At 28.4% G+C, this 27,532-nt stretch overlaps 1 protein-coding gene across 1 annotated transcript in view; it reads left to right on the top strand.

Moving 5' to 3' along the window:
• LOC100201155 (zinc metalloproteinase nas-11) overlaps positions 1-27,532 on the top strand; it is a 95,120-nt gene that overhangs the window by 21,429 nt on the left and 46,159 nt on the right. Inside the window, exons 2-3 of the mRNA XM_065813477.1 lie at positions 2,054-2,142; positions 17,606-17,776. Coding sequence (XP_065669549.1) covers positions 2,055-2,142; positions 17,606-17,776 — 259 coding nt within the window. The 5' untranslated portion in view covers position 2,054. The remainder of the gene's footprint in view (positions 1-2,053; positions 2,143-17,605; positions 17,777-27,532) is intronic.

Here is a 27,532-nt window from a genome sequence, read left to right as displayed (position 1 = left end):
TTCACTAAGAAAATTCCAATTTACGAAATTTTAAATGTGACAGATTTAATGGTTTCTTAAAGTTAAGATTTTAATCTATTTTTGACAAATATTTTATATGGTTTATTTTAATCCATTTTATAATATAATTTATTTTAATTAAGTATTTTTATAATTAGTTATTTTTAATATAATTTATTTTAATCTATTTTTGATAAATATTTTATATGGTTTTGAAAATTATTAGGAAAGAGATTAAAACTAACTCTTGCATATTATCTAGCAGTATAGCGAACATTATATCAAAAAAATTTGGTATTTGATAATAGAAATCAAGTTTGGCTTCATTCAGTTTTTAAAACAAATGATTTCGTTAAATTATCACGAAACAAAAAGGGTTTAATAATTAAATCGGCAAAAATAGGTGAAGATTTATTAATTACTTTAAATAGTAGTAGCATCAAGTCATTCAAAATAACATCAGCGTTTAAATAATTCCAATTACAATTACCTTCAAGATTCTGATAGCCACAGCAACATTATCTCTTCGTTTTCATGTACATTCAGATCCAAACAATATTATATAAAATAAAATAAAAAAGTGGTATTTAAATGAAGGATGAAATTAAAAAAGAAATTCTTAGTTTATTACTTGTTAAAGTTTACCTTACCCTATAAATATGTTTGTATTAACTATATCTTTCTACTTTGATGGGGAAGTCTTAATTGGCATCGCGGATACTTCAATTTTGTCCAACTTTTCATGCCACACCTAACATGATAAGCAATCTAAAAATCTCTAAAGAAGGATTTGTTATAGATGGTAGATATTGTGCAACGGCATTTCACCACTACATGCTTAGATTAGGTTTTTTGAATTTGTTTTACATATTCATTATAGAAATAAAAATTTGGAAAGTAAAAAGGTTTTAAAAGGTAAATATTTAGTGAAAAAAATGATTCTTAATTTGAAAGTTAATTAACCAAGAGCTGGCAAATTAAGTGCAAGAAATGCCGAAAACTTATGCCAACAAACTTTTTCTGATCCTTTATTACCTAGAAAAACTTTAGAAAATGATGAGGAAATTGTTACGTTACATATATTCTAATTGCAATCAGTTTCAAAGACTCAATTGATACGGAAAAAATAGATAAATACTGTAATGATACATATAAGAAATTGTAAGATATATGATTGATTCAAGGTCCCAGCTTCCATTTACAAAGTGTTTGGATCATCTGATAGCATGGGTATAATCATATAAATCTGCAGTTTATCAGTTTCCTAAACTTTTATTTTATGCTAACTTGTTAACTCGTTGACATAAAATTTTTTGATTTGATCGTGAACACTGTGCAAGGAAAAAGAACAGAGAAAATTATTCGACATTTTCATAGCTATACATACTTATTTTTTCAAAGTTCGTTCAAATGAAATAATATGTTTTTAGAACTTAGAGATCCTTTTGATGTAATTTTGTATTTACTGATGCAAAAGCTCATCAGATGAGGGTTTAGCAGCTCACATGGGTTTAGCAGCTCACATGGGTTTAGCAAAAGTATTGCTTTAGTTACCTATGTCTTCTTGGACTTATGTAAATTATTCAATTTACAAAAAATAAAACTTAAACTATTATTAACAAAGAAGAAATAAAAAATGACAAATAATAAAAAATATGCGCATCAAAAAAAAGAGTGGCCTATATGCGTAGCAGTAACAAATTAGTTAAAAATAGTTCTCCAACTTTCATCTACAGCCATTTAAACTATTGAAGATTCACCATAAAACTTCCTGAGATTCATTAGTTGATTATATATTTTTGTATTAATAAACTATTGTTAATGCAAAAAATTTTATTTTTTTATTATTATTAGTTCTTGGCTTCTGTGTGGTTCGGAGAGAGCTAACACAATAAGCTTTCATAAAATTATATATTATATAATTTACTGCTTTGTATTTTACATTTTTGTATAAATTTATAATTAAGTAATTTTGAGCATATTTATTTATCTATGATAATATTAACATATAAAAAATGTAATTTGATAATATTTTCTTAAACATTATATAAAGGATGGAAAAAATATTACTTATAACGGTATTTTGCGTTCTTGTTACTGTTCCAAAGTTTAGCTGTCGATTTCTAAGCAAAAGTATTGAAGGTATGCTTTTGTATGTATGTATGTATGTATGTATGTATGTATGTATGTATGTATGTATGTATGTATGTATGTATGTATGTATGTATGTATGTATGTATGTATGTATGTATGTATGTATGTATGTATGTATGTATGTATGTATGTATGTATGTATGTATGTATGTATGTATGTATGTATGTATGTATGTATGTATGTATGTATGTATGTATGTATGTATGTATGTATGTATGTATGTATGTATGATGTATGTATGTATGTATGTATGTATGTATGTATGTATGTATGTATGTATGTATGTATGTATGTATGTATGTATGTATGTATGTATGTATGTATGTATGTATGTATGTATGTATGTATGTATGTATGTATGTATGTATGTATGTATGTATGTATGTATGTATGTATGTATGTATGTATGTATCTATGTACTTTTTCTTGAATGAACGCTATTTGCGAAGCCAAGCATAGCGCACACAGTCGCATTTTCTATAGCGCTAATGTATATATATATGATAAGAATAGTGAAAAACGTACGTACTATGACGTATTGACAAACTGCGCTATTTTTCCTCTAACTCTAATGCTGCATTGAAGTCAAAACCTTAGCCTTACAGTTGTCTTAAAGTATTAAAAAGCACTCGCAATTACGACATAAAACGGTGTGTAATAATCTATACAAAATATTAAAAAGGAAAAGAAATTTTTCTTTAGAATAATTTTTAACTAAAAGCAACTATTACACAAAAAGTATTTAATTAGCCGAACGTTAAAAGCTAAAATTTTTCGTTGGAAGACATTCCTTCCTGCTCTGAATTCTCATCAAATTTCTTATCTGCTGAGTCAGTCATATCAGATATAATTGAAGTTTCAACTGGATTTGTTTATCTTCAAAATTTCTTTTAAGAATGGTTTCGTAATTTTCCTCGGTAGTTGTCTCCTGTCAGTTAAAACTGGATCCGTGCTAAGTAGTAATCTATTAAATACATCAAGGTTGCAAGATTCTCAACAAAACTTTCTTGCATTATTTTGCTGACAAAGTCAAAAATATTTATTTTTAGCTGATAATTCAGATAGCTGACCAAAAGGCAGAAAACCATAATCTATTACAATAAAATCATGAATAAAGATTTAATTGGTTGTTGGGATCATTGGATAGCTGGGTAAAAACATATAAATCTGCAGTTTTTTAGTTTCCTAAACTTCTATTTTATGCTAACTTAAAATTGTTTTCAGTATCATTTTAGGACGATATATCAGGTTACAATCCATGCATAGTATTTTAGCTGCTAAACTTGGGTCTGTTTTGTAGGTTTCTAGCTTTCTTTGCTTGACTATGACTTTTTTTATTTTCTGAGTCTTTTGGTGTTGCACCACAAGTGTAGCATATCATAGTTAAAAATGTTTTAGTGACTGCATTACATACCTTAGCGTCAACCATAGTAAACATCAACTTATGTTTATCTGGAAAGCAATTCCGAGCCATTGTTAATTTTGTATCAAGCAACAAGGTTTTTGAATTTTCAATAAAGATAATCTACTCATTTGTGATGATATTAGATTCTTTGACAAATCTAATTATTATAGGGCAATAATAATGTGGCGAAGAAGGAGTTATATTTTGAAGATCAAATTTTTGTATTTCGTAGGAGTTAATTAAAGCGGTACAAAACAACTCAGAAATAATTGCATCAGAATCAATATTATTCATAAATTTCTGTTTATACTCTTTTTGCTGTTATCTGTAACAGCCCCTATTGTAATTTAGTACAAATAAATTTATAAGCTTTTTTGATTAAATTTTGTGTAACTTCTTCTAAATACATTATCAATTGCGTAACCTTATAATCCAATAAATTTTTTTAACTGATTATGATACAAGTTTCAATAACATAATAAGCCATTGTTTGGCTGACAATCCTTTTTTGTTTTTTTCGGGGCGCTGAAGCAAAAATACTTTTACAAGTATTTCTAATAATTTTGTTTTTATTTTAATTATGATATACCTATTTGTTGTAATATCTTCTGGAATGTCTTTCATGTGCTATTCATTAATATTACTTTATTCTTTTCACTTTTTTATTGTTCACCTTCTTCCCAAGACTTCACTTTTATTCAATGCTATTTTTAATCAAATAGACGCGTAAATATTGATATTCCTATAACGATGATTACTTAACATTTTTATGTTTTCTTGGATTATCGTTCACTACATTTAGTTACATCTGATTCCATTCTCTATCTCTATAAATCTTTTATTTGTCCTTGTACGTAATACTTTGTCATATCTGGAGTGGTTTTAATTATTATGCACAGATAATTATAAAAACCAGTCCAGTATAATTAAAACCTTTTCTCTTTTAGAAACGGTTTAAAAACGCGTTCTAAATTTAATTGAACTTGCTTAAGCCAACAAGCTTGAGCAAATGTCCCATTGACACAATCCCAAAATTGCATATTTTTTTTTTCTTCTACAAATATTACGATGGTGGTTTTATTTCTTTTTGCTTGTTTTTGAAACGATCAAACTTGTTCTTGAAGAGGTTAACATTATCTGAAATGATTATTCTATTAAACTATTCCATTTGTTAACTATTCTGTTAGCGAAGAAGTTAAACCTTGTGGTAGAGCATGTATACTGTTTTTTGTATTTTCTGTGTATGACCTTTTGTTATTGGGCACGTTTATTCAAAGAGAATGATTCCATTCTTTTTGAATAAAAGAGAATGGAATCATTCTCTTTTATTCAAATTTTTTTTTTTTTTTTGAAGTGAAACTCTAATACTCTCTATGTAACATATTTTATTAAACAGCAAAATATATACTACTAAAATAAAAAATATTAAAAAAAAAATCTTTTATTATGCTTTCCATTACTTTGTACATGATGCACAAAATTTTGAAATACTTCTGCAACGTTCTTTAAGTACTCTTGGGTGCACTTTATCTAATCCATTTATAAACATTCAGAAATGCGAGCTTCCTGCAAATTGTTTCAATATTGAAAATCAGCAAAATATTGCATTGTTTTGTTAATTCTTTAAGGTTTTCATCTTCAATTGTAAAAACTATGCGGAAAAATTGTTTAGTTTGTTAGCGATCTCAGATAAGTTGGTAGTAACTATTCCATTTTGTTCTAGAGAGCTCGAAAATAATCATTAACTTGAGTTTTATTACTCATATAGTATATAATGGTATATAATGGTAAGCTATTTTCGGATTCTTCTTAGCATTTTTTACTACTTCGTTCTTATATTCAACAATTGCGTTTTTAGTAGCCTTTTTTTGTCGTGTTTTTTATATTTCGCCTCAAGTTCTTGATCTCTGAGTTTTACATTTCTACGTTCTATCTATAAAACTTTTTTTTGCCTTAATTTATCCCGACGGCCTTTATTTAAACCAATTTACTTTTTTCTTATATTTGACTTAGTTGACGGTATATTTAAATTACAAGCGATTTTTAATGTTCTAACCACATTTCGTAACTCTCATTAGCTTTTAATTTTTTGAATATCTTTGTCCAGTCAATATTATCAAAGTGCTTGTATATTTCATCGTAGTTTCCTTTATTAAAGATGTTTTGTTTATTTTTATTTTTGTTTTAATTGCTCGAATCTGATATTAATAACGATTGCAATAGCGATTCTTACCAATAATAACTGGTTGAAACACTTGCTTCCCCATTGAGCAAAAACTAGTGGAACTCGCTTGCAAAATCTCTGATCACCAAGCACATTTAGCATTTGACTAGGCAATTTTAGAGGTTTAGTTGGTAAATACCAAATAAAAAATTTTTTTTTTTTTTTTTTGTATCTCTAGTTAATAAAAAACACATACAATACCCCCTCCCCTATGAGAGACCTCCTCAAGACGGCCCTGTTTACATTAAAGAAAAAAAAACATTAAAAAAAAAAGTTAGAAAAAAGGATGTTTCAAAGGAGGATAGACACGGTTACATAGCTTAACCATAATTTTACCTCTTTTTTACCCGTATGGCACAATATAATATATAATTAATTAGCATTGGAACGTTCTTAACACATCATTAAAAAAAATCGCCTTTAAAAATTGCCTCTGATATATAAGGATTGGGAATGAAAATATCATCGTTTAGAAATATAAACATTAGCTTTTTACTAATAAAATTAAACACTTTAAAAACACCTTTTTCAAACCTTAGGTCTTTTTATTTTGAATTACTATTATGGCCTTGTGTTTTACATTAAACGTATTACCATTTATATAAAAAAAGTTGCTCATTTCTAATATGTACATGGACTAAGTTTTCCGGAACCACCCTTCAAACATGTGTTCGATACCACCCGAATACACCTTAATCAAAAATACGAGTTTTAAAACCAGTGAAATAAAGTATTTAAAGAATTCTTTTTTAAATAAATATTGTAAATAAAAATGTATATTTAATCAATAAAAGTTTTTAGTTTTCATAAAAGTTATATCTATTTATATGTGAATCAAATTTGATGATACACCGCTCTTCTGGTGGTGGAAAACAAAACTTTGCACTCCCAATCAATCGCTTCGGCATATTATGAAAGATATTTGACATATGCCATAGTTTCACTCGAATAATGTTTTAACAGTATTTAAAACCACATAGCTTCTTCAGTTTAAGCTGTACATCAAGTGTCTGGAGTTGTGTATATTATGTATATATATGTATATACATATATATATATATATATATATATATATATATATATATATATATATATATATATATATATATATATATATATATATATATATATATATATATATATATTAACTCTTACTTCCAATCTTTCTTGGAAACCATATATCAAATCAGTTGCAAAATGAGCGTCTGCTAAGGTTGCATCTTTTTATCAAGCTCGTCACTTTCTTACTTCGGATTCTGTTCTCTATCTCTATAAATCTCAAATCCGGCCTTGTATGGAATACTGTTGCCATATCTGGGGCGGATCTTCTAACGATGTCCTTTCTCATTTAGACAAGGTGCAAAAACGCATTGTAAACATAGTTGGACCTGCTCTTGCAGCCAACCTCCAACCATTATAACATCGTCGTAATGTTGCTTCTCTTTCTCTTTTCTACAAATACTATAATGGGCACTGCTCTAAAAAGCTAGGGTCTCTTGTGCCATCTACTAAAATTCATGCTCGTGTTACTCGTCATTCAATTAAGTCTCATCCTTTTTCTGTGACTGTTCCTAAGTGCTCCAAAAACGCTTATTTGTCTAGTTTTTTTCCTCGAACATCTGCTTATTGGAATTCGCTTCCTTCATCTTGTTTTCCTGATTCATATAGTTTGCAATCCTTTAAGTTGTCCGTCAATCGCTATCTTGCTCTACAATCTTCATCTTTTATCATTCAGTAACTTCCAACTTTAATTAGTGGCTGCTTGCATACTTGTTGGAAGCGAAGATGTTTAAAAAATATATATATATATATATATGTATAAATATATATATAAATATATATATATATAAATATATATATATATATATATATATATATATATATATATATATATATATATATATATATATATATATATATACATACATACATAATTAGCCAGTTAAATTACACGAAACATACTAAGTTAGCTAGTTAAATTACACGAAACGGGCGTGTTCCGTAAACCCATCAACAGGTAGCCGTGCAAGCTTGTACAAAATTGTACAGAAGGTGATGCGCTGTAGTAACTATGGTAGCTGATCGAGTTTTGCTTTAAAGTGCTTGACACTGAAAGCATCAACAACTTCGTTTGGCAGTGCGTTCCATGGGTGACGCGGTTATGGAAGAAATTATAGCAAACATTGTCCATTTCACGATGAAAGCACTTGCGATGACCATAGCTTGGTGAGATGTTTGGTGGTCAATATGCCTGCTAACTGTCGATATATTGTTTTCGGTTTTGTATTTTTGAATGAGGTCGCCGCGTAAACATCTGTTTAGTAGAGAGCTGAGGCCGAGTTTAATGTATCTTTACTTGTAATCAAAGCGCTCTTTTTTGTACGGTACTTTGGTAGCTTGATGCTGGATGCGTTCTATGAAATTTATATCTTTTTCAAGATGCGGGCCTCAGGCAGCAATTGCAAACTCAAAATGTAGACGTATATAGGTGGTGTAAAGTTTTTTCCATATTTTGATGTCTCTGCTGATAAATGTTTTTCAAGATTCCAAAGACTTTGTTGGCCTTGACAACAGCTATTTTTTCATCGCCTCTCATGCTTTAAGTTGTGAGAGATTTGTACCCATAGGTCATTTTGGATGTTGACGACTCAACACCCAAAATGACCTATGGGTACTAGTGATGCATGTTAAGAAAAGGCATGTCTACTAGAAGCTTGTGATAAACGCAGATTTGTTGCCGTGTTGACAATTGGCAATAAGTTTATGGGCTACTAGGTACTGCATGATCTTTTATTTAACCATTTTTTCCATTATTTTGCTTGATACAGAGATGATGGAGATAGGTCTGTAGTTTTCTGGGTCGAGTCTGGAACCTTTTTTTGAACAGTGGCATCACGTTTGCCGAAAGCCACGTTTTTGGGATTACATCTTGATCCATCAATTTCTGAAAAATGACGGCACATGCTTTAAGCACAAATAGGCTGATATAGTCACCTCCAGTTGATTTATTGGCATTGCGAGCAAATAGGTGTTTGTGAACGGAATCGTAGTTGATGATGACGGAGGAGATTAAAGCGGTGGTACGTTTGACAAAGGGAGGTAGTAGTTGATTTGATGATTTGATTGTGAATACTAACTGGAACTGGCTTTTAAGTATATTTGCTATGGATATCCGGTTGCTACTTATTTACCCAGAGGGTAAGAACATAGAACTCATTTGGTTATTGACGGCGCGTTTATTACATAGGCGTATAAACGTATTAGTTACTTACATAAACGTATTAACGATTAGGGTTCCGTTTGTCTTTTGCTAAGTTGTGTCCAAAAGCTCTAATTGCAATGCAGGAAGCTTTTTTGACGAAGATATATAAATTTTGAGCGGTTATAACGAGGAGAGTTGTAGACGTTTTTGGCTAGCTGATGTTGCCAAGTCAGAGTGCAGTAGCCTTGTGAGGCACTACCAAGAACGACAGTAATGTGGCTAATGAATTTTTGGTCTAGTGTATTTTTTAACAGACCGTTGGCTTGGATGAGGGTGGGATTGATTATGTGTTGGTGTCAAGGTCATTTCGATATTAAGAAAAAGTGCTATGTGCGTCAATTAATTTTAAAAAATTCAGAACTTTTAAAATGGCTGCAGTATAATAAATATGTCCATACTTAATATATTATCATACTGTATAATACGGTACTTACACATAGGTGTAATCTATTCCTAAACACAGGCTAAAATAGACCAATAGACACCAGTACTAGTTTTTCACAAATATTTTGATGCTGTGTTTGGCTTGTACGGTGAACAAGGAGGTGAATTGATTCATCATGAGTTTAACAAACTAAATATAATATATCAATCTATTCTTTGTCAGACAAAACGATTAAAATGTATCCTTAAATTAAATAAAAAAAAAATAAAAAATAAAAAAAATAAAAAAAATTAAAGAAATAAACTTTATTTAGCATAAAACTATATAACAATAAATTTGTTGTATAACATAAAAAAATTCCAGAGAAAAGGAAATCTTTACTAAACATGCAGATCTTGCAAAGAGCATTTGATTTTTTTTTTGCTCATATGTTTAGTTTCAGATTTCCATTCTCTACTTGGCAGAAGACGTTTTTAATACAAAAATATTGACAGAAAAGGTCCGCAGTGCTTCTACGGACATGATAATTATATTTTAAAGTTACTAAACATTTGGTGGCATCTACTGTTCCATATTGCACTCATGATGGTTTGAGTGAGTGTCAAGAGCAGCTGCGAAGTGGGGTTTTTCTCCGATAAAGTCGCTGTTTCAAACGAGAAAATCAAATTTATCGGAGAGAAATTGTTTTGGGGTATCAAGGAGTTATATACATGTTTAAAATACTCTCAAATTTCAATAAAGGGAGGACAGTAGGCAAAGATGTGGATGTTGTCCTCGATTTTACTACAAGTTTTGCATTTGTTATTTTTGACGATCTGTTGCCTTGTGCTTTTGGCTAGCAATGCCGCAGAAGGTAAACTGTTGTGTAAAAAACGAAAGAGGATGTTTTGAGTCGGTCCGGATGCGTGGGGGGTGAAGTTTTTTTTCCAAATTTGGGTCCACGGCGTTGTTGTTTTTCTTGAACTGTTCCAGAAAAGTTCTGCAGGCACGACCGTCTTTTTATTTTTTGCCACTTCTAAGTAAAAATTTTTGGTTGTTTTTAGGAGGATGTTAAAAATGGACCCGTTTTCGTCTAATATTTCGTTTGTTGTTTTGTAGTACTGATACATTTTGTTGTCCCAGTGTTTTGGAAAATTGTTTTACTTTAAAAAATTCCAGCTTTGGTTTTAGTTCGTAAATTTTATAAGTGAACTTGCCAACCAATACTTTGAAAAGTAGTAAGAATCGTGAGCTTTATCCTCTTCGCATTCCTTTAGTTGATAGAGTGTTTTGAGGCGAAGTGCAAGACTTTGCTCCTTCGGTGATAAAATTTCGAGACCTCCGCTTTTGACGGGTAAACAAAGTGTCTCTCTCTTGACCGGATTGAAATTGGTCTTTTGCCACATATTTTTGAAAATGGCTCTGTGCAGACGTTCTATTACCTATTCGGGAGTGGGCAGCACGTTAGCAAGAAACCACACTTTTGACATTGCTAACGTATTTATCAACATAATCTTTTCCCTAAATGACAAAGTACGTAGTTCCAGAAACTTGAGTTTTTTCTCTAATTTGTTTAGAGTTACTAGCCAGTTGAAATCAGTAGTATTACTCAGTCTGGTGTAAAAAGTAACACCCAATATTTTGAAAGCGGTGTTGTTGTTCCACTCTATGTTGTCCAATTCTGGGTACATTTTATTTTCTTCCATTCACCTTCTGCTAGGCCAATATATACTTTTTCTGGGGGAAAATTTAAATTAAATTTAAATTCTGGGGGTTATACTTTAAATTAAAATTAGTAAATTAAAATATACATTTTAATTTACTATTTTTAATTTAAAGTATAACACCCAAAAAAGAGATAAAAAGACAAGAAAAAGAAATATAATATGGTTTAACCCCCCGTACAGTCAAAGCGTTTCTACCAATGTCGAACATATCTTCCTAAACTTAATCGACAAACACTTTCCAGCATCCCACCCCCTAAATAAACTATTTAATCAAAGCACCATCAAATTAAGTCACAGCTGCACCAAAAATATCAAAAATATAATAAAAAGCCACAACAAGAAAATTAGTTTAGAAAGACCAAAAGAATACCCACCCTGCAACTGCATTAAGAAAGAAAAATGCCCTATAATAGGAAAATGTAGAGCCTCTAATGTTATTTATAAATGTATAGTATGCCCCCCTAACACCCCAGAAAAAGTATATATTGGCCTAGCAGAAGGTGAATGGAAGACAAGATGGGCTAACCACAAACACTCATTCACAAATAAAAAGATGAAAAATTCAACCACCCTTTCAAAGTATATATGAAAGATAAAAGAAAACTTTAAAATAACACCAAAATTAACTTGGTCAATAGTTAAACGTTCAAGCAATTACGTTGCAGACAGCAACGTAACATAAAAAATACTTGCTTCATGAAAAACTTTGCATAATATCATACAAAGGCACGCAAAAATTATTAAATAAAAAAACAGAAATTATATCTAAGTGCCGTCACGAAAACAAGTTCTTGCTTGACAACCACGAACCCAAAGATTAAAAAACCAAACCACGCTCGCAAATAGCTATAGTTTTATAATTGTTTTTGAACGCCAAGATATTTATTGAGTATATTTTTTTACGAAAAAAACTATGTATTTTTTACCTGACGATTGCTAAACGCTTTGCTAAACGCTTTTAGTAGTAAAAATCATGTAGTTATCTTTAATCTCGTCAAAAAATCAATTATATAGCTATGATATCATTCATCGAGCACTCTTGCTGAATATATTTGCTCACAGCAAAATTAAACTTATATATCTTATTATTATATATATATATATATATATATATATATATATATATATATATATATATATATATATATATAATATATATATATATATATATATATAGGTATTAGGGATGCACCGATGCCTCGGCATCGGTCATGGTAACCATTGGCCAGTGCCAATGGTTACCATGATATTATATAGAGCACATTTATTTACCAAGATATTATATAGAGCACATTTATTGGGTGATAGTATATATATATATATATATATATATATATATATATATATATATATATATATATATATATATATATATATATATATATATATATATATACAGACCTCGGCCGGAGTAAATGAGTACAAGAACGGAGAAAAGCACTCCTAAAACCAACATGGCGAGCCATGCAAGCTGCTCCTCTAAACAGCTTCTTAAGAAAGAATTTGGTTTTTGCTTGAGCTATTTGATTATTTACTAAAAAAATTGCCAATTAAATACAAAACTTGTTACAAGCATAGTTTCTAACGTCAATGTTGTTAGAGTATATACATAGCAAGCGTCATTTATTGCGCTGTGAAAAAATTCTTTAGACGAGCGTTGTCTTTGGTTTTCACACTAACTATCCATTTATTAATTAACAACATTACTTATTTGATAAAAAATTTGAACAAGAGCTATAAAAGTTTTTAGTGTTTATAAAAAATGTTTTATATTTTCTTATTGTATTAGAATACAGCGTTTTTTTTTTTGCTCAAACTTATTTTCATACAAATGGTCAATTTATAAATCGATTCGCGAGTTCAATTTCAAAAATTGATAAAATACGAAACACCCTTATATACATATAATAATAACAATTACATACACTTTAATATATTTAGAACACAAAAAGTTTGTGTATAGTTATAACTCACCTTTTTTTATATATAAAAAATATATTTAGTGAACATTTTATATAACAACCATTTATTTGTTCTATCTTTCTTATAAATTGATGCTGTAGGCCTATTTTTTATATAGATCAGTATATAAATACCTAAATTTCATAAGAGAGTCGATAAATAAAGATTAAAACAATCTTAGCATAATAAAACTTAATATAAACGCATGAGTATTTCATCAAAGGCCAAAGAATTATTGGTAGATGGACGATAAATGCAGCCGATTAGGAAAGATTCTTGTGGGAGTTTAAGTTCGAGCCAAACCTAATATCCACGACTAGAGCAATCTTTAACAAAACTAAATCAAGTTTATCCGATATGTGGAGCTACTCACAATGATTTTATTACAGAAATTTTAACCACAGAAACATTCAACCTCAAACCTAATACTTTGCAGTATCGCTTTAGTCCATTATATGTTTGGATATGATTTTTTTTAATGCATCATCCCATATTATATAGATATGATTTGTGTAAACAGCAACTTCGTGGTACTAACAACAAAAAACATTTTGTTATGTAAAAAAAAAAAAAAAAATTCAAAAATAGTTTTTTAAAAACTTACACCTTCACTTGAAAAAGCCGAAAGTAGGAGTTTATAATATTTATACATAGTTATTTATTACGTATAACTATGTTATTTAACAATGTTATATTCTCCTATTAAATTCATGTGGTTCTTTCAGGTGGGCAATACATTCGCCACTCCAATCAATTATTTTCAAAGTTAAAACCCCTACTTAAAAGTTTGACACCATTTTATGTGCGACCTTGATCGAAAATTTAATTTTCATACGGTTTGAATATCACTTATTCCAGGACGGTACATGGTATTGACTAATTTTCTACTTCTATGGTATCCCGTATTGGTTTGATGGCTTTGTAGCACACTATTATATATAGGCTTTGTAGCACGCTATTTGAAACTTCGAATGATTTTGTCTTTAAATACAAGTCTTTATATACACCACCCTAACATCCAGCGCCGTGCTGTAACTTTTGGGGGCCCTGTGCAGAAACTAAAAAAAATTTTTTTTTTTTTTAATTCGTAGTAATTTATGGTATTGGAGAAGTTTTTCTAATTTATTTAATATGGGGCCCAGTGCGATTGCACTTGTTGCACTTGCGATAGTACGGCGCTGCTAACACCCAGCCTTATATACAAACACCAGAAATCGTGGAACGAGTTTTTTTAAGATTTTGGCGGTTCTAGTAACAGTTGAATCGGGGAATATTAAACGGCGGAAGTCCAATAATGTAAACTTTCGGGAAACTAAAAAAAACTGCATTTTACCCTGTAATAAATTTTTGTTAATGGTTCAATAATTTTTTTTTTGAAGGTGAAAAACAATATCCTCTTCTTAAAAAAATAATTATTAAACCATTTACAAAAATTTACTACGGGAAAAAATGCAATTTTTTTAGTTTCCCGAAAGTTTTCATAGTTGGACTTTCGCCCTTTAAACATTCACCTATTCAGTTGTTGTGATTTTTTTTTTAGGGAAGGGAGTCTCCGATCTATTGCAGAGCAATTGTTCCACCATGTTTCACGTGGTGAAACATGGTGGAACAATTAATAACATCTAGCCTAATTATTTAAAAGCTCCTTAAACTTTTCAAATAAAGCCCCTAATTTTGCTAATGGTCCCCCCAAAATCGCTGCCTCCAATTGGATGGTGCGTGGTAGCTCTCATAGTATTGTTTAATAGTCATATTTCTGTACCGATATTTTATACCAATTTTTTTGATTTTTTTAAGTTGATGCTTAGGGCTTCTCTCGAATCATGATTTCTCCAGTTATCTTTGGATCATTTTACTGTACCTTATCGTCTACGGTCTCATTTAAAGTCAGAACTCCTCCGTTACATTTATAAAAAGCATTTCCTAAAACATTTAAATGAAAATACGAACAATGAATTGAGTTTTTATCTTTTAGATCATATAGCTATTTTATACTTAATCATTTCAAATTCCATAATAAAACTGTTTTTTGTCGTTCTCTTTTATCATTATATTATTTTTTATTGATTTCTTTTATCGTTATCGTATTATTATCATTATTATATTATTGTTATAGTTATTAATATTATTATTATATTATTTTGACTTTAATTTTTTAATTTACTGTAAATTAAAAGATTAAAGTGTTACTTACAAACCAGTAAGTAACAAACGTTCTTTTTATGTGGTCAAAACTAAATTAATTTTGTTCCATAAATCAAACTAGACGGATAACATCTCATTAAAGTACCAAATTTTATTATAAATAAAAATGTTAAAAAGGTAGCCATCAGCAAACTGTTTAGGTGTAAAGTGGGTCAAAGTTTATATAGAATTTTGAAAAAAAAAATCTCTAAAAGTATTTGATATACATGTATATTTATTTATTTAGATTGATTAATACAGGGTCTGCCAGATCAGGGAAATCAAGGAAAACAAGGAAAAGTCAGGGAATTCAGGATCTGCAAAAAAATCAGGGGATTATCATGGAAATTAGGTTAGATTTTAGAAAAATCAGGGAGAAATTAGGGAAAATGGCTCTTCATCAAACTTACATAACTTAAATAAGTTGTATATGGTACACATAATATAAAAGTTTATTTGGTAGTTTTATCAACTTGTCATGATATAATTAATGTGGGTTGTATTATTGCAGTATTTATATTTTTGCAGTTTAAGAGCATTTTTTTAAACAAATCTAGGTCAATTTTTGTGGAGTTGAGTAATTTTAAATTAAATCAGGGAAAACAGGTAGATAATCAGGGAAATATCAGGGAAAAGTCAGGGAATTCTACCTTAAAATATTGGCAGACACCCTGTTAATAAATCACAAAATAAAACTACTTTATTGGAACAAGTGTAAAACTATTTCAACTTGCATCCTAATGCAAAATTTAAATACCATAGAGTTTCATAGGGTTACCATATTTTTGAACCACAAAAAGAGGGCACATTTGTTAAAAAAAAACTAGTAGCAGCTACTAGTTTTTTTTTACAGCTACTAGCTGCACCACAGCTTATTCCTCCTAAAAATTTGAGGATGGTGCATAATTGAAAAAAAAAACTAATATTATCCCTAGCTTTAACAATTTAATAATTCATTAAAAATTCTGCTGTTTTGCATCTTTCAAAATATTTAGTCCATCTTTCTTGAGCCAGCCATTTGTTACAAAATTAGTTTTCATCCACTACTAGCTGTTTTTTTTCAAATATACATAAGTTCTAAAACTGATCAAACAAATTGATAAAATTAATAAGTTAATCATTAATTTCAATATTTTAAATTTGCAATTCAACAACTGGTTTAATTTTATCCCAACTCATAAATAAAAATATGGTAAATCTGCAGTTAAGTGGCCTAAAATAATTCTTTCTTTTGTTTTTAAAAACTAAAAAATTTAAAAATGCATATCAATAAAATAATAATAATAAATGATAATAACAATTATTTATGATTTATTTATAATAATAATAGTACTGGTAATAAAAAAAGGTATAATAATGATGATAACATTTATAATAAATACTTTAAGATATTTAACAAACAAGAGCGTAAAAATGAAATTTTTTTAGGCCATTTAACTGCAGATTTACCTACAAAACTTTTAACAACAATTGTTGAATTATCAGTTTATTATTCTATTATTGAGTGCATTCCAATGTTTAGCAACACGATTACTAAAGAAATGATAACGTTCACAATTTATGTTGACAAACTGTTCTCTTTTACCACATTGAACTTGTCAAATAAAAGGCTTAGTATAACTTTGGAGTTAAGTCTCTAGTTTTTAAACTTTGAACATGATTCATCATTCTTTATAGCAAAGATATTTGATTACTTTTTGTAGCTCGTCTTTTTATTTTATCAAAAATTTTATATCTTTTGTTGTGTATGGTGATCAAGCACAGATTGCATATTCTAGTTATGGTTTGAGCCTGAACAAATATCTGATGTACGTTTTATACATCTTGGTCCATAACACTCTTGATGTAAATATTTTTTTTTTACATATTAAGTATTTTGTTAACCTTATTACTAGCATGAATAGCTTGATGAAATACTTAGCTTCACATGAAATATGATTGCAAAATTTTTCCAATATGTAATTTAAATTTTTTGTGTAATGAAGTGAATATTTTGTGTGTTGTTATAACAATTAATAAGTTATATAATAATAATTAGTTTTTACTAGTGATAATGTGATACTATGATAACTAATAAGTATAGTACAAGCTTTAAATATAATAATTTTTTTTTTAATGCAGAAAACTTGTTTTCAAAAAACTAATAAGAACTATAGTCATAAAATTCCTCTGTTCTCCAGAATATATGTACTTATGACTTGTTATGTGATGTGAACTATATTAAGCTAATATATATCCTTTTTTCTAAGTGTTTTGTATACTTAGCACAAATTTATAATAGTAATTTTATTTACTATTGAATGTGTTCATGTATGTTTTTAGGAATACCAAAAATTAGGTTTGATAAAAACGCTCCAATAGTTAAATTAGAATATATCAATGATGGAATATATCAAAATGATAAGCGTGAAAAAGATGAGGATGGTAGAAAAGAAAAAAAACGAAATAAAAAGGATGAAGAAATCATAAAAAAGTCACATGAAAAAAATAAAGGTATAATAGATTAGCATAAAAAGGTTTTTGTTTAATTTAAGTTATTCAAAATTATGTATGTATATGTAAACTGTAATTTAAATAAGTCATGTTCGTGGGTAAAAACTAGATGAATACAAGTGTTTTGAGCAAGATGAATACAAGTGTTTTGATACAAGTGTTTTGAGTAATCTTTACATTTAGCCTGCTGATGACACATGTGAAGGGTGTCAAAGGAATTGCAATAAAATGGCTACCATGACATTTGTACATTCAAAAATCCTTTGTTTCTATTAAATCAATAAAATCTAGACTGATAGTGACTTCAATATGATTTCTGCAGAGCAGCGTATTTAGTCCATTTTTGATTAATATGTCTGTTTTACTCATGTGTTGTATAATAACTCAATTTGGTGCTTACTATGATCTGTTAGCTGAATTAAATTCTCAAGAACAGCACTAACTACAATAAATCCAACAAAAATTATCAGTGTCACCCCAGATTGAACACTCTCTATGGATCATCTTACAATAATCTTTCTATCATATTTTGCAGGCTCAGAACAAAACTTTGTAACTGACAAAAATAGCAAAAATTGGATTTAGTGTATAATCCCATGTAGTCTTCGGGATAAGTTAGTTTTTGAATATAGTCAAATTTTTGCAAAATTGATCTCCATGTGCCAAGTGCAAATTGTTGCAAAATCAACTTATGCAAAACATCTTGACTTTCAAAATCCATAATTAAGAATTTTGATGTTATAATGCATTTTTTTAAACAAAATAGACATGGCTGTTAATAGTCTTTTATACTTTTTTTCTTACATCATTGATTGCATTGTTTTATTTGTTATTTTTAAGCATTGGATTTTTCGTTACGACTGTCACGGTTACGACTGTCATGGCACAAAAAACATAAAAATGCATGTAAAACTTCAAGTAAAAACTACGGAACTCAGCATATAATAACATTTGTATGTGCTAAATACACACACCAAATATTTTTTTTACCATGCTGTTTGCTGAATTAAGTCTAAAAAAGTTGTTTTGTTTAGAAGTGGTAAAAAGTAAGCATTACATCTGTCACGCTACATTAAGTTAATTTTTAAAAAAAGCTGAAGACTTCTAAATACTTAATTATATAATAGTATTTCACATTTCTGGAAAGTTTCAAGTCATTTCCATTTTCGATTCTTTTTTTTATAGTTTAAAGACTGTCAAATCTTACCACCGTCAGTCTCGTGGAATTACAACACATACACACTTATATATATATATACATACATACATACATACATACATGCATGCATGCATACATACATACATACATATAATACATACATATAATATATAATATATATATATATATATATATATATATATATATATATATATATATATCTTTATATATATATATATATATATATATATATATATATATAGAACTTTTAGATGTTGTCCGAAAGTTTTTTCGATATTTTGTTGACAAAAAGTAAAAATTAAAATGCAAGACCGGAATTTTTTTTTTTTAATAATGATAGACTGCCTGCCCCAACCAAACCCTCAGTCGATGTAGCAGCACTCCCTTGCGGGTCAGGCTATTTGTCAGTCGATGTAGCAGCACTCCCTTGCGAGTCAGGCTATTTGTCAGTCGATGTAGCAGCACTCCCTTGCGAGTCAGGCTATTTGTCAGTCGATGTAGCAGCACTCCCTTGCGAGTCAGGCTATAAGATAGTCGATGTAGCAACACTCCGCGCATGATTTACAGTAAAAAAAATAAAAATAAAAACGTTTTATTAAAAAAAATAAAAATAAAAACATTTTATTAAAAAAAATAAAAATAAAAACATTGTTTATATTGTTAAAAACATTCAAAATGTTATAAAAACATTCAGAATGTTTTTAAAAACATTCAGAATGTTTTTAAAAACATTCTGGTCAATTAAATTTGCGTTTTTGTGGTTTTTTTAAAAAACGATTAATTTGTAATTAAATTAATGGTTTTTACTTTCGTCCAACACGGAAATGTTGGACGAAAGTCAAAAGTAATTAAAAGTGACGTATGTGTTGGCGTAAGAATCACTTTTTTCCTTCCGCTCTTCCTAAAGCCAACAAACTATAGAAATATATATATATATATATATATATATATATATATATATAAATATGGTGCGTTTGATCAAATGCTATTGCTGATCACGCAAATGATTTTTTTTGTTGACAATGTAACCATGACTAATTAGATATTTTGATGATTTCATTTTAGAAATGTGCTGAAAAATGAAATGCTAAGCTAAACTTAAGCTAGGAAAAAAAAATCAAAGCACATAAGAAAAAAGAAAACAATTCCTGAAAAAAACAACAACAATATATAAGCTTCAAAATGAAAATTCGAAAAACTCAAACTTGAAGCGAAAATTACTTTTTGTTACGTTTTTAATAGCATTTGAAATAAATTATTTTAAAGACTTATTTTATGAAATGTTTTATTTAAATTATGTAAAAGGCTTTTACAAATTACTTCTAATTGTTTAATAAATGAACAAATTTTATTTAAGTTATTAAAAAGTGAAATTAATATATTAAAAAGTATATATAATATTTTTAGATTGTATAAACATTTTTTTCAAATTTTTAGAAAAACATTGTAGTCTTTTTAAAATAGTAATTTTTAGTAAATGAAATGATTAAAAATTATTAAGTTAAAAAATTAGCTCTGATTCAAGTTAAAAAGCTCTGAGTCAAGTTAAAAAAAAACCTTTTAAATAATTCTTTGTAAAAATAGAAACAGAATCAAAATAAATAAAGCAATTAAATCATTCTATTGCAGTGGAAAGATTTAATTTAACTTAAAGTAACTTAAAAGAGTTTATTTTAAAGATTTTTAGAAAGACACGGAAAATAGTTTCAAATGTTTAAACTTATCATAAAAAAACAAGCCTACTAAAAAAATTTTAATATAACAATTAATTTGCACAAATTGTGTTTATTTCAAACATTCATTATAATCAATTTTTTGTTTTATTTAAAGCCTTCACATAAAATAAAAACTTGAAAAAAGATCAGCGATTAAAAGTTTTTTATAAACGTAATGATTTTTTTTTTCATTTAAATTGTTAAAACATCAAACAGCTATGGTCAAATTGTAAAGAAAAAAAATACAAGTGTGGTCAGTTACAATGTGGTCGCATGCCATTCCTGTCCAAGCCTGATATATATATTAGCCTGGGGTGATATATATATATATATATATATATATATATATATATATATATATATATATATATATATATATATATATATATATATATATATATATATATATATATATATATATATATATATATATGTATATATATATACTCGCTCACTGTGTCAAAAAAGTTTTTATCCATCTGTCCTGTTCACTTTTCAGACACGATAACTTTTTATTAAACAAAGATATAAGCAAAATTTCAACTAAATGATATCAATTAACCATTCAAGAAATATTATAAAAAAAGATTTTACAAAATAAAGAATAGAAAATTAAATATCGCATTTTAAACTACACAATGCCTGTTTTTTACGCCAAAAAAGTTTTCATCCACCCTGCACTCCAACCTCAATTTGTTATGTAATCAGTATTAAAGTAACGTTTTTTCAATAGAAATTAGATTTAGTAAGATTTTTGTATTATTTTTTCTTTATATGAATCTTTTATATTTTTAATTTTTGTTAGAATAATTATTAAAAATTAGAGTTGCTGAGGAAATTCGATCACTTATTGTTAGACTATGGAAGGAGGGAAAAGCACAGTGAAATATAGGAGAAATAGTGAAGAAACCATGTTCAACTGTGCAGTCCATTATCAAGAAATACCAAACCACCAAAAAATTTGCTGATAAGCCATGTACAGGACGTCCAAATAAGATTCAAGTATTGCATCGGCGAGCTATTCTGAGAAGAGTCATCCAGAATCCTATAATAAGTGCTCCAAAACTTGCTGGAATGCTGCAAAATGATTACAATTTAAAAATGGATCCTGAAACTATTAGAATAACCTTAAGAAGAGCTGGATACAATGGTAGAGTACCATTGAAAAAGCCCTACATCAGCAAAGTAAACAAAGCCAAACGACTACAATTTGCAAAGCTTTATATTAATGAACCACAAACATTCTGGGAATCTGTCCTTTTCACTAATGAGTCAAAATTTAATGTGTTTTCATTAGATGGAAGAGTTAAAGTTTGGAGAAAACCAAATGAAACATTTTAAAAACAAAACTTGTGTCCAACGGTGAAGCATGGTGGAGGAAGTGTTTTAGTGTGGGGGTGTATGAGTGCTTCAGGTTATGGCTTATATTTAAAATAGCTATGCAACTTCATACACCCCCACAATCTCCAGATTTAAATCCTATCAAACATCTGTGGAATGAATTGGGTAGAAGAATTAGAAACCATGATGTGAGGAATCGGCAACAACTACAATCAGTAATTATGAAAGAGTGGGGCTCAGTCACTCCAGAAATTACCCAAAAATTAGTTGATACTATGAAAAACAGACTGCATGAGGTAATAAAAGCTCGTGGTGGAAACACAAGATATTAAAATACTAGCAAATTAAGTTTGCATAACAATTTTATTTGATTTTTGTAAAGAGGATGAAAACTTTTTTGGCGCAAAAAACAGGCATTGTGTAGTTTAAAATGTGATATTTAATTTTCTATTCTTTATTTTGTAAAATCTTTTTTTGCAATATTTCTTGAATGGTTAACTGATATCATTTCGTTGAAATTTTGCTTATATCTTTCTTCAATAAAAAGTTATCGCGTCTGAAAAATGAACAGGACAGGTGGATGAAAACTTTTTTGACACAAAGAATTTTGTCATATTTTATATAGTTTTAAGATTATCTTAACTCCATTTGCATTGTTGCTTCTCATAAACTTGAATTTTTAATTTGTTATATTACGAAAAATAATAACATATTCTATAAGTATTTTAAAAGCAATTTGGTTTAATCAAGAAGATCAAACGCAGTGATGAATTGAAAACTTTAAATGCCTTTTTCTCAGAACAGCAAAAATGGACTTGAGTCTTGTTTTGCAGCGACAATATACATAAATATATATATATATATATATATATAGAGAGAGAGAGAGAGAGAGAGAGAGAGAGAGAGAGAGAGAGAGAGAGAGAGAGAGAGAGAGAGAGAGAGAGAGAGAGAGAGAGAGAGAGAGAGAGAGAGAGAGAGAGAGAGAGAGAGAGAGAGAGAGAGAGAGAGAGAGAGAGAGAGAAAGAGAGAGAGAGAGAGAAATCTCTAAATTATTGAGTGATTTCTTTTTGTTCTTCTTGTTGGTAATCATTTATGATTAAGCTCTCTAAACAAGGGACAGAAATTAAACCTTAGTTGCCCATTTATTTAAATCTCTGAACCAAAGTAGCAAAATGGAAAAAGTTAAATGTTCCTTTTACCATAACATTATGTCTATAATTTGACTTTGAACAACAAAGCATGTTGAAAAATCTTGCAGGTGTTCTAATATTGTACTCTATGAAAATGTCTAGAAGTAAAAAAAATGCAGATATAAATAAATAAATTATGAATTATCAAATGAAGGTGGTCTGGGTCTGGGAAACTCAGAATGAGAAATCTCCAACTAATGCAGTAATTCGAACACAATACTACTGCATAAATATTTTTTTAAGTTCAAATTTTCATATATTATTTACTGCTGTACTTTGTTTTACAGCTACCGATGCATTTTTAACATCTTAGATTTAAATACATGTTAAAGTTACTAAATTATTGCGTTCTTTTGCTTAAATATTAACACTTTTTTAAAATTATGTACAACACTACTTTTTTGTTTTTGTTTTTTTGTTATTTACCTCCTCAAGGCCGAGAAGGCCACTACAGATGAGGAGGCTACTTAATAGTGGTTATAACCCTCTCTCAATTCTATAACTCCGAAACACGAACCTTGACGAACAAGGCCGCTGCGCGGAGAAACAAGTTGACTTAGCACTGTTGACAGCTAAATTGATAACCATTTGAAACTAATGAAACATTTTTAATTCAAAATTTTTCAATTTTCCCGTAAATTAAGTACAGTATAGGGCTTTTTTTTTAATTAGGGCACAGGGCTGCAAAAAAACCATTTAAAAAAAGAAATAAAAAAAACGTGGTTTTTTTTGGTTTAAAATCCTCTTTTATTTTAAAAATAAACATTTTTTTATTCAATTAAAAAAAAGCATTGGTTATTTTACTTGAGTAAATTATATTTTCTATTAACATTACTGGTGTAATTCATTAACCAATACATCATTATTTTATGTTCTGTATATGAAAAGTAGCTTTGCCGCTTTTTCTACTCCAATCTTGTTTTTTGAAATGAAATGAACAAGCCCTAATTTAAAAAACATTTTTCAATTCCAGCACTAGAAGCTGGTGCGTGCGTGGTGGTGCGTTTAACAAACTTTCAACATCTTTGATAATGTTGTAGTCCAAAGATTTTAGAGATTTCTGCCATTCTATTGGTGATACATTTTTTTAAACAGATTCACTGTAAAAATAGCTTTTATTAAGTAGAGTAGATTTGGCTTTCAACTTGAATATTATTCATAACAAGTTCTTAAATTCTTTATCTGCAAAGGTCGTTGCAGTTTCATTTTCATTTTCAGAAAGATTAGATCCGATATATCTAGGATCTAGCGTGTTTGCAAGAAAGTGAGCATCACTGACAGATATCTAGTTTCCAATAATTTTTTTTTAGTTGATAAAAATGATAACATGTTTATCAGTTCTTTTAAAATTTCAACAATGTCACTTATTTTTGTTTGATATCTTTGCAACTTATCTAGAGCAACTCCAATTGGTTTTAATATTTTCAACAAATATACTGCATTTGGATTTATTTATATGTCACTTATTTTTCTATGGATCCTGGAATCCAAGTCTCTGTTTTTTTCAAACATTGTGAAAATGATGCTCCAGTTATCGACAAATTTAAGTGAGTCACATACAGAATTCCTGCGTGTTTCAGTAGGAAATAGTAATTTTGTTCATCCACTTTCTCTTTGGCCCAGCTTGATGATTATTTTGTATATATTTTATTACCTGTGTAACATGCTTGCTCACATATTCAATGTTAAGATAATTTGCTAAAAGATTTAGCATATGAGCAGCACACCCATAAGTTATTATTATATCTCCTTCAGATGACAATACTTGTCACATTGTTTTTATATTAGCTGCATTTTTAGTCACAAAGTTTTTTACTGTACATAATTGTGTAAGATATTCACTAGTATGGTAATGACCAGAAGTACTTATTGTTTTTACTAAAATGTTAATATTATCTGCAATTACAGAGACACAAACTATTGGTTCGTTATGCACATTACTCCATCCATCAAGTCATTGCTACAATTTTCTCATTCAATGCATTACATTTTTCAATTTCTTCTATGTAAACCTTACCTAATATTGCTCCTCCTATTTAAGATCTATTAAGTGTAACCAGGATGAAGCATTTTGATAACTTTTTTAAACTCTTTATGTTTAACTGTTCTAAAGCTAGAGTTTGTACTGTATATGAATCTATCAAGTTGCAGATCAAACAAATCTTTCTCTTTGTCGCTTGTTCGTGTGAAAATCTTATCTATTTTCAAACATTTACCAACTGAAGTTGAAATAGGCTAACACCTTTTCAATTTTTTTTGTGATGAATAACCTGAAAATGAACATGCAGTATATTAATTTTAATTTAATATGTGAATACATTAAAGTAATTTGGAGTAATACAAATATATGTATTTTTTAAATTATCAATCTAGAAGTTTAAATTTTAAGAAAAGTAAATAATTTATAATTGGGATGCAGTAATTTAATTAATTACCTTCCAAAGGTTGTTGATTTCAATAACTTCAAAAGTTTGTGATTGTTTGCATTTCTCTAGATGTTCATGCATCATTTGACCTTGATCTTTTATTTTTTTCTGCATGTATTACATATGTATTATGTAACTGCTCTACAGCTCATTATTTCTGGAACAGTAACTCGTGTATATTTTAATCAAATCATATCACACTTACACCCAGTGTTTTAAGACATTTTTTGGATTATCATTAAATTTATGTTTTAGTTATACTGTTCCTAAACACGCATACACACGTAAATACAAGGAAAAACCCTGATCTGTTTTGGTACCGCTGAAGCAGTATGGGAGCCCAAAAATATTTATTTGTTATTATTTTTCTTTTGCTTTTTTATTAAAAGTAGGAAAAAAAAAGTTACAGTTTCAAATGCTGTAGTAAATAACTAATTTTCTATTTATTTTAGTTCATTTTTTCTAACTTGTTTAATAAAGAACATATCTTCTCCCCTCCCCCTTCCACTTTGCTAACACTCCTAGTATGTATTTATATATATATATATATATATATATATATATATATATATATATATATATATATATATATATATATATATATATAGATATATAGATATATATATATCCTAGCATATATATACATATACATATATATATATATATATATATATATATATATATATATATATATATATATATATATATTTATATATATTTATATATACTTGTTGCCGCATTTAAAAAGCAAATAGGTAATGCCAAATAAATAATATACTAAATAACAAATAAATAACATACAAATTTAATATATATAAGAAATTAGTTTTCAGAAGCATCTTTATGATTATAACATCTTTATGATGTTATGATTTTAAATAAGTGCATTCACATTTACAAATGTATTTAATTGAAAGTATTTAATTGGAAGATATAATTTTATTTGTAAACACAACTCTGGTTTACTTTCCATGAAAGTTGTTTAAAAAAAAAATTAGTTTGGTTTAAGTTGATATTTTTTCGATTGGTTTAAATCATGGTTTAAACCAATGGTTTAAACCTACCAACCCTGTAAGGGCATACTAGCAATATATATTTTTTCGAGAAATATAAGAAACAACTGAGACTAAGTTACTAAACAATATACAGATGCTCAAAGAAATAAACAATCTTGATAGATAGCTTATTTCTTTGAGCATTTGAAGTCTGATATTAAATTGGCGTGGTATTATATACTAACATACATTTACATTATTAAAGTTGAAATGATAATTTTCTTATAGGATAAGAATAGTTGTTATATATAATGAGTGTTAGGAAGTACAACATGACAAATAAGTATTCCCATACAATATGCCTAGATTTATGACTAACTTATAGTTCATTCAATTTTTTATCAAAAATATAAGTTAAATTGGTGTTTATACATGTATTTGTGCTTGTAATGATCATACACTAATAATATACTAGAATAAAAGAAAACTATTCCAAAATTTATGCCGAAAAAAATCTCAAAAGTTGCTAAAAAAAAAGCTGAAAAGTACAAAAAATAAAAAAAATAAAAACCCATTGTTTTGAACCAAACAGAAAAGGAAAAAAACATGTTTTTTTGCAACTCTACCATCAACCAGTGATCAACCAGTGCCAAAGTAACAAGATTCTGGTTCATATAATAGGTGTGCCTTAGCAATGCAGACTTTATAGCAGCAACAGCTGGTTGAACTCCTAGCAAGATCTTAATCTGCAAAAAGGATTTTCATATAACAACAGTGTAATGTTAAATCTATTTTTAAAAAATAGTTGATATTTTAAGAAATAATTTTAACTATTAAATTAAGTCTATATTTTAATTGAGTATAGGACGTAATCTTCACATTTGGTATATGACATGTTATAAATATATA

Source organism: Hydra vulgaris, chromosome 12 (genome assembly GCF_038396675.1).
Source record: "Hydra vulgaris chromosome 12, alternate assembly HydraT2T_AEP".
Lineage (NCBI taxonomy): Eukaryota > Metazoa > Cnidaria > Hydrozoa > Anthoathecata > Hydridae > Hydra > Hydra vulgaris.
Note: the sequence above shows the minus strand (reverse complement) of the source record. Positions and strands in the feature narration are given on the sequence as shown.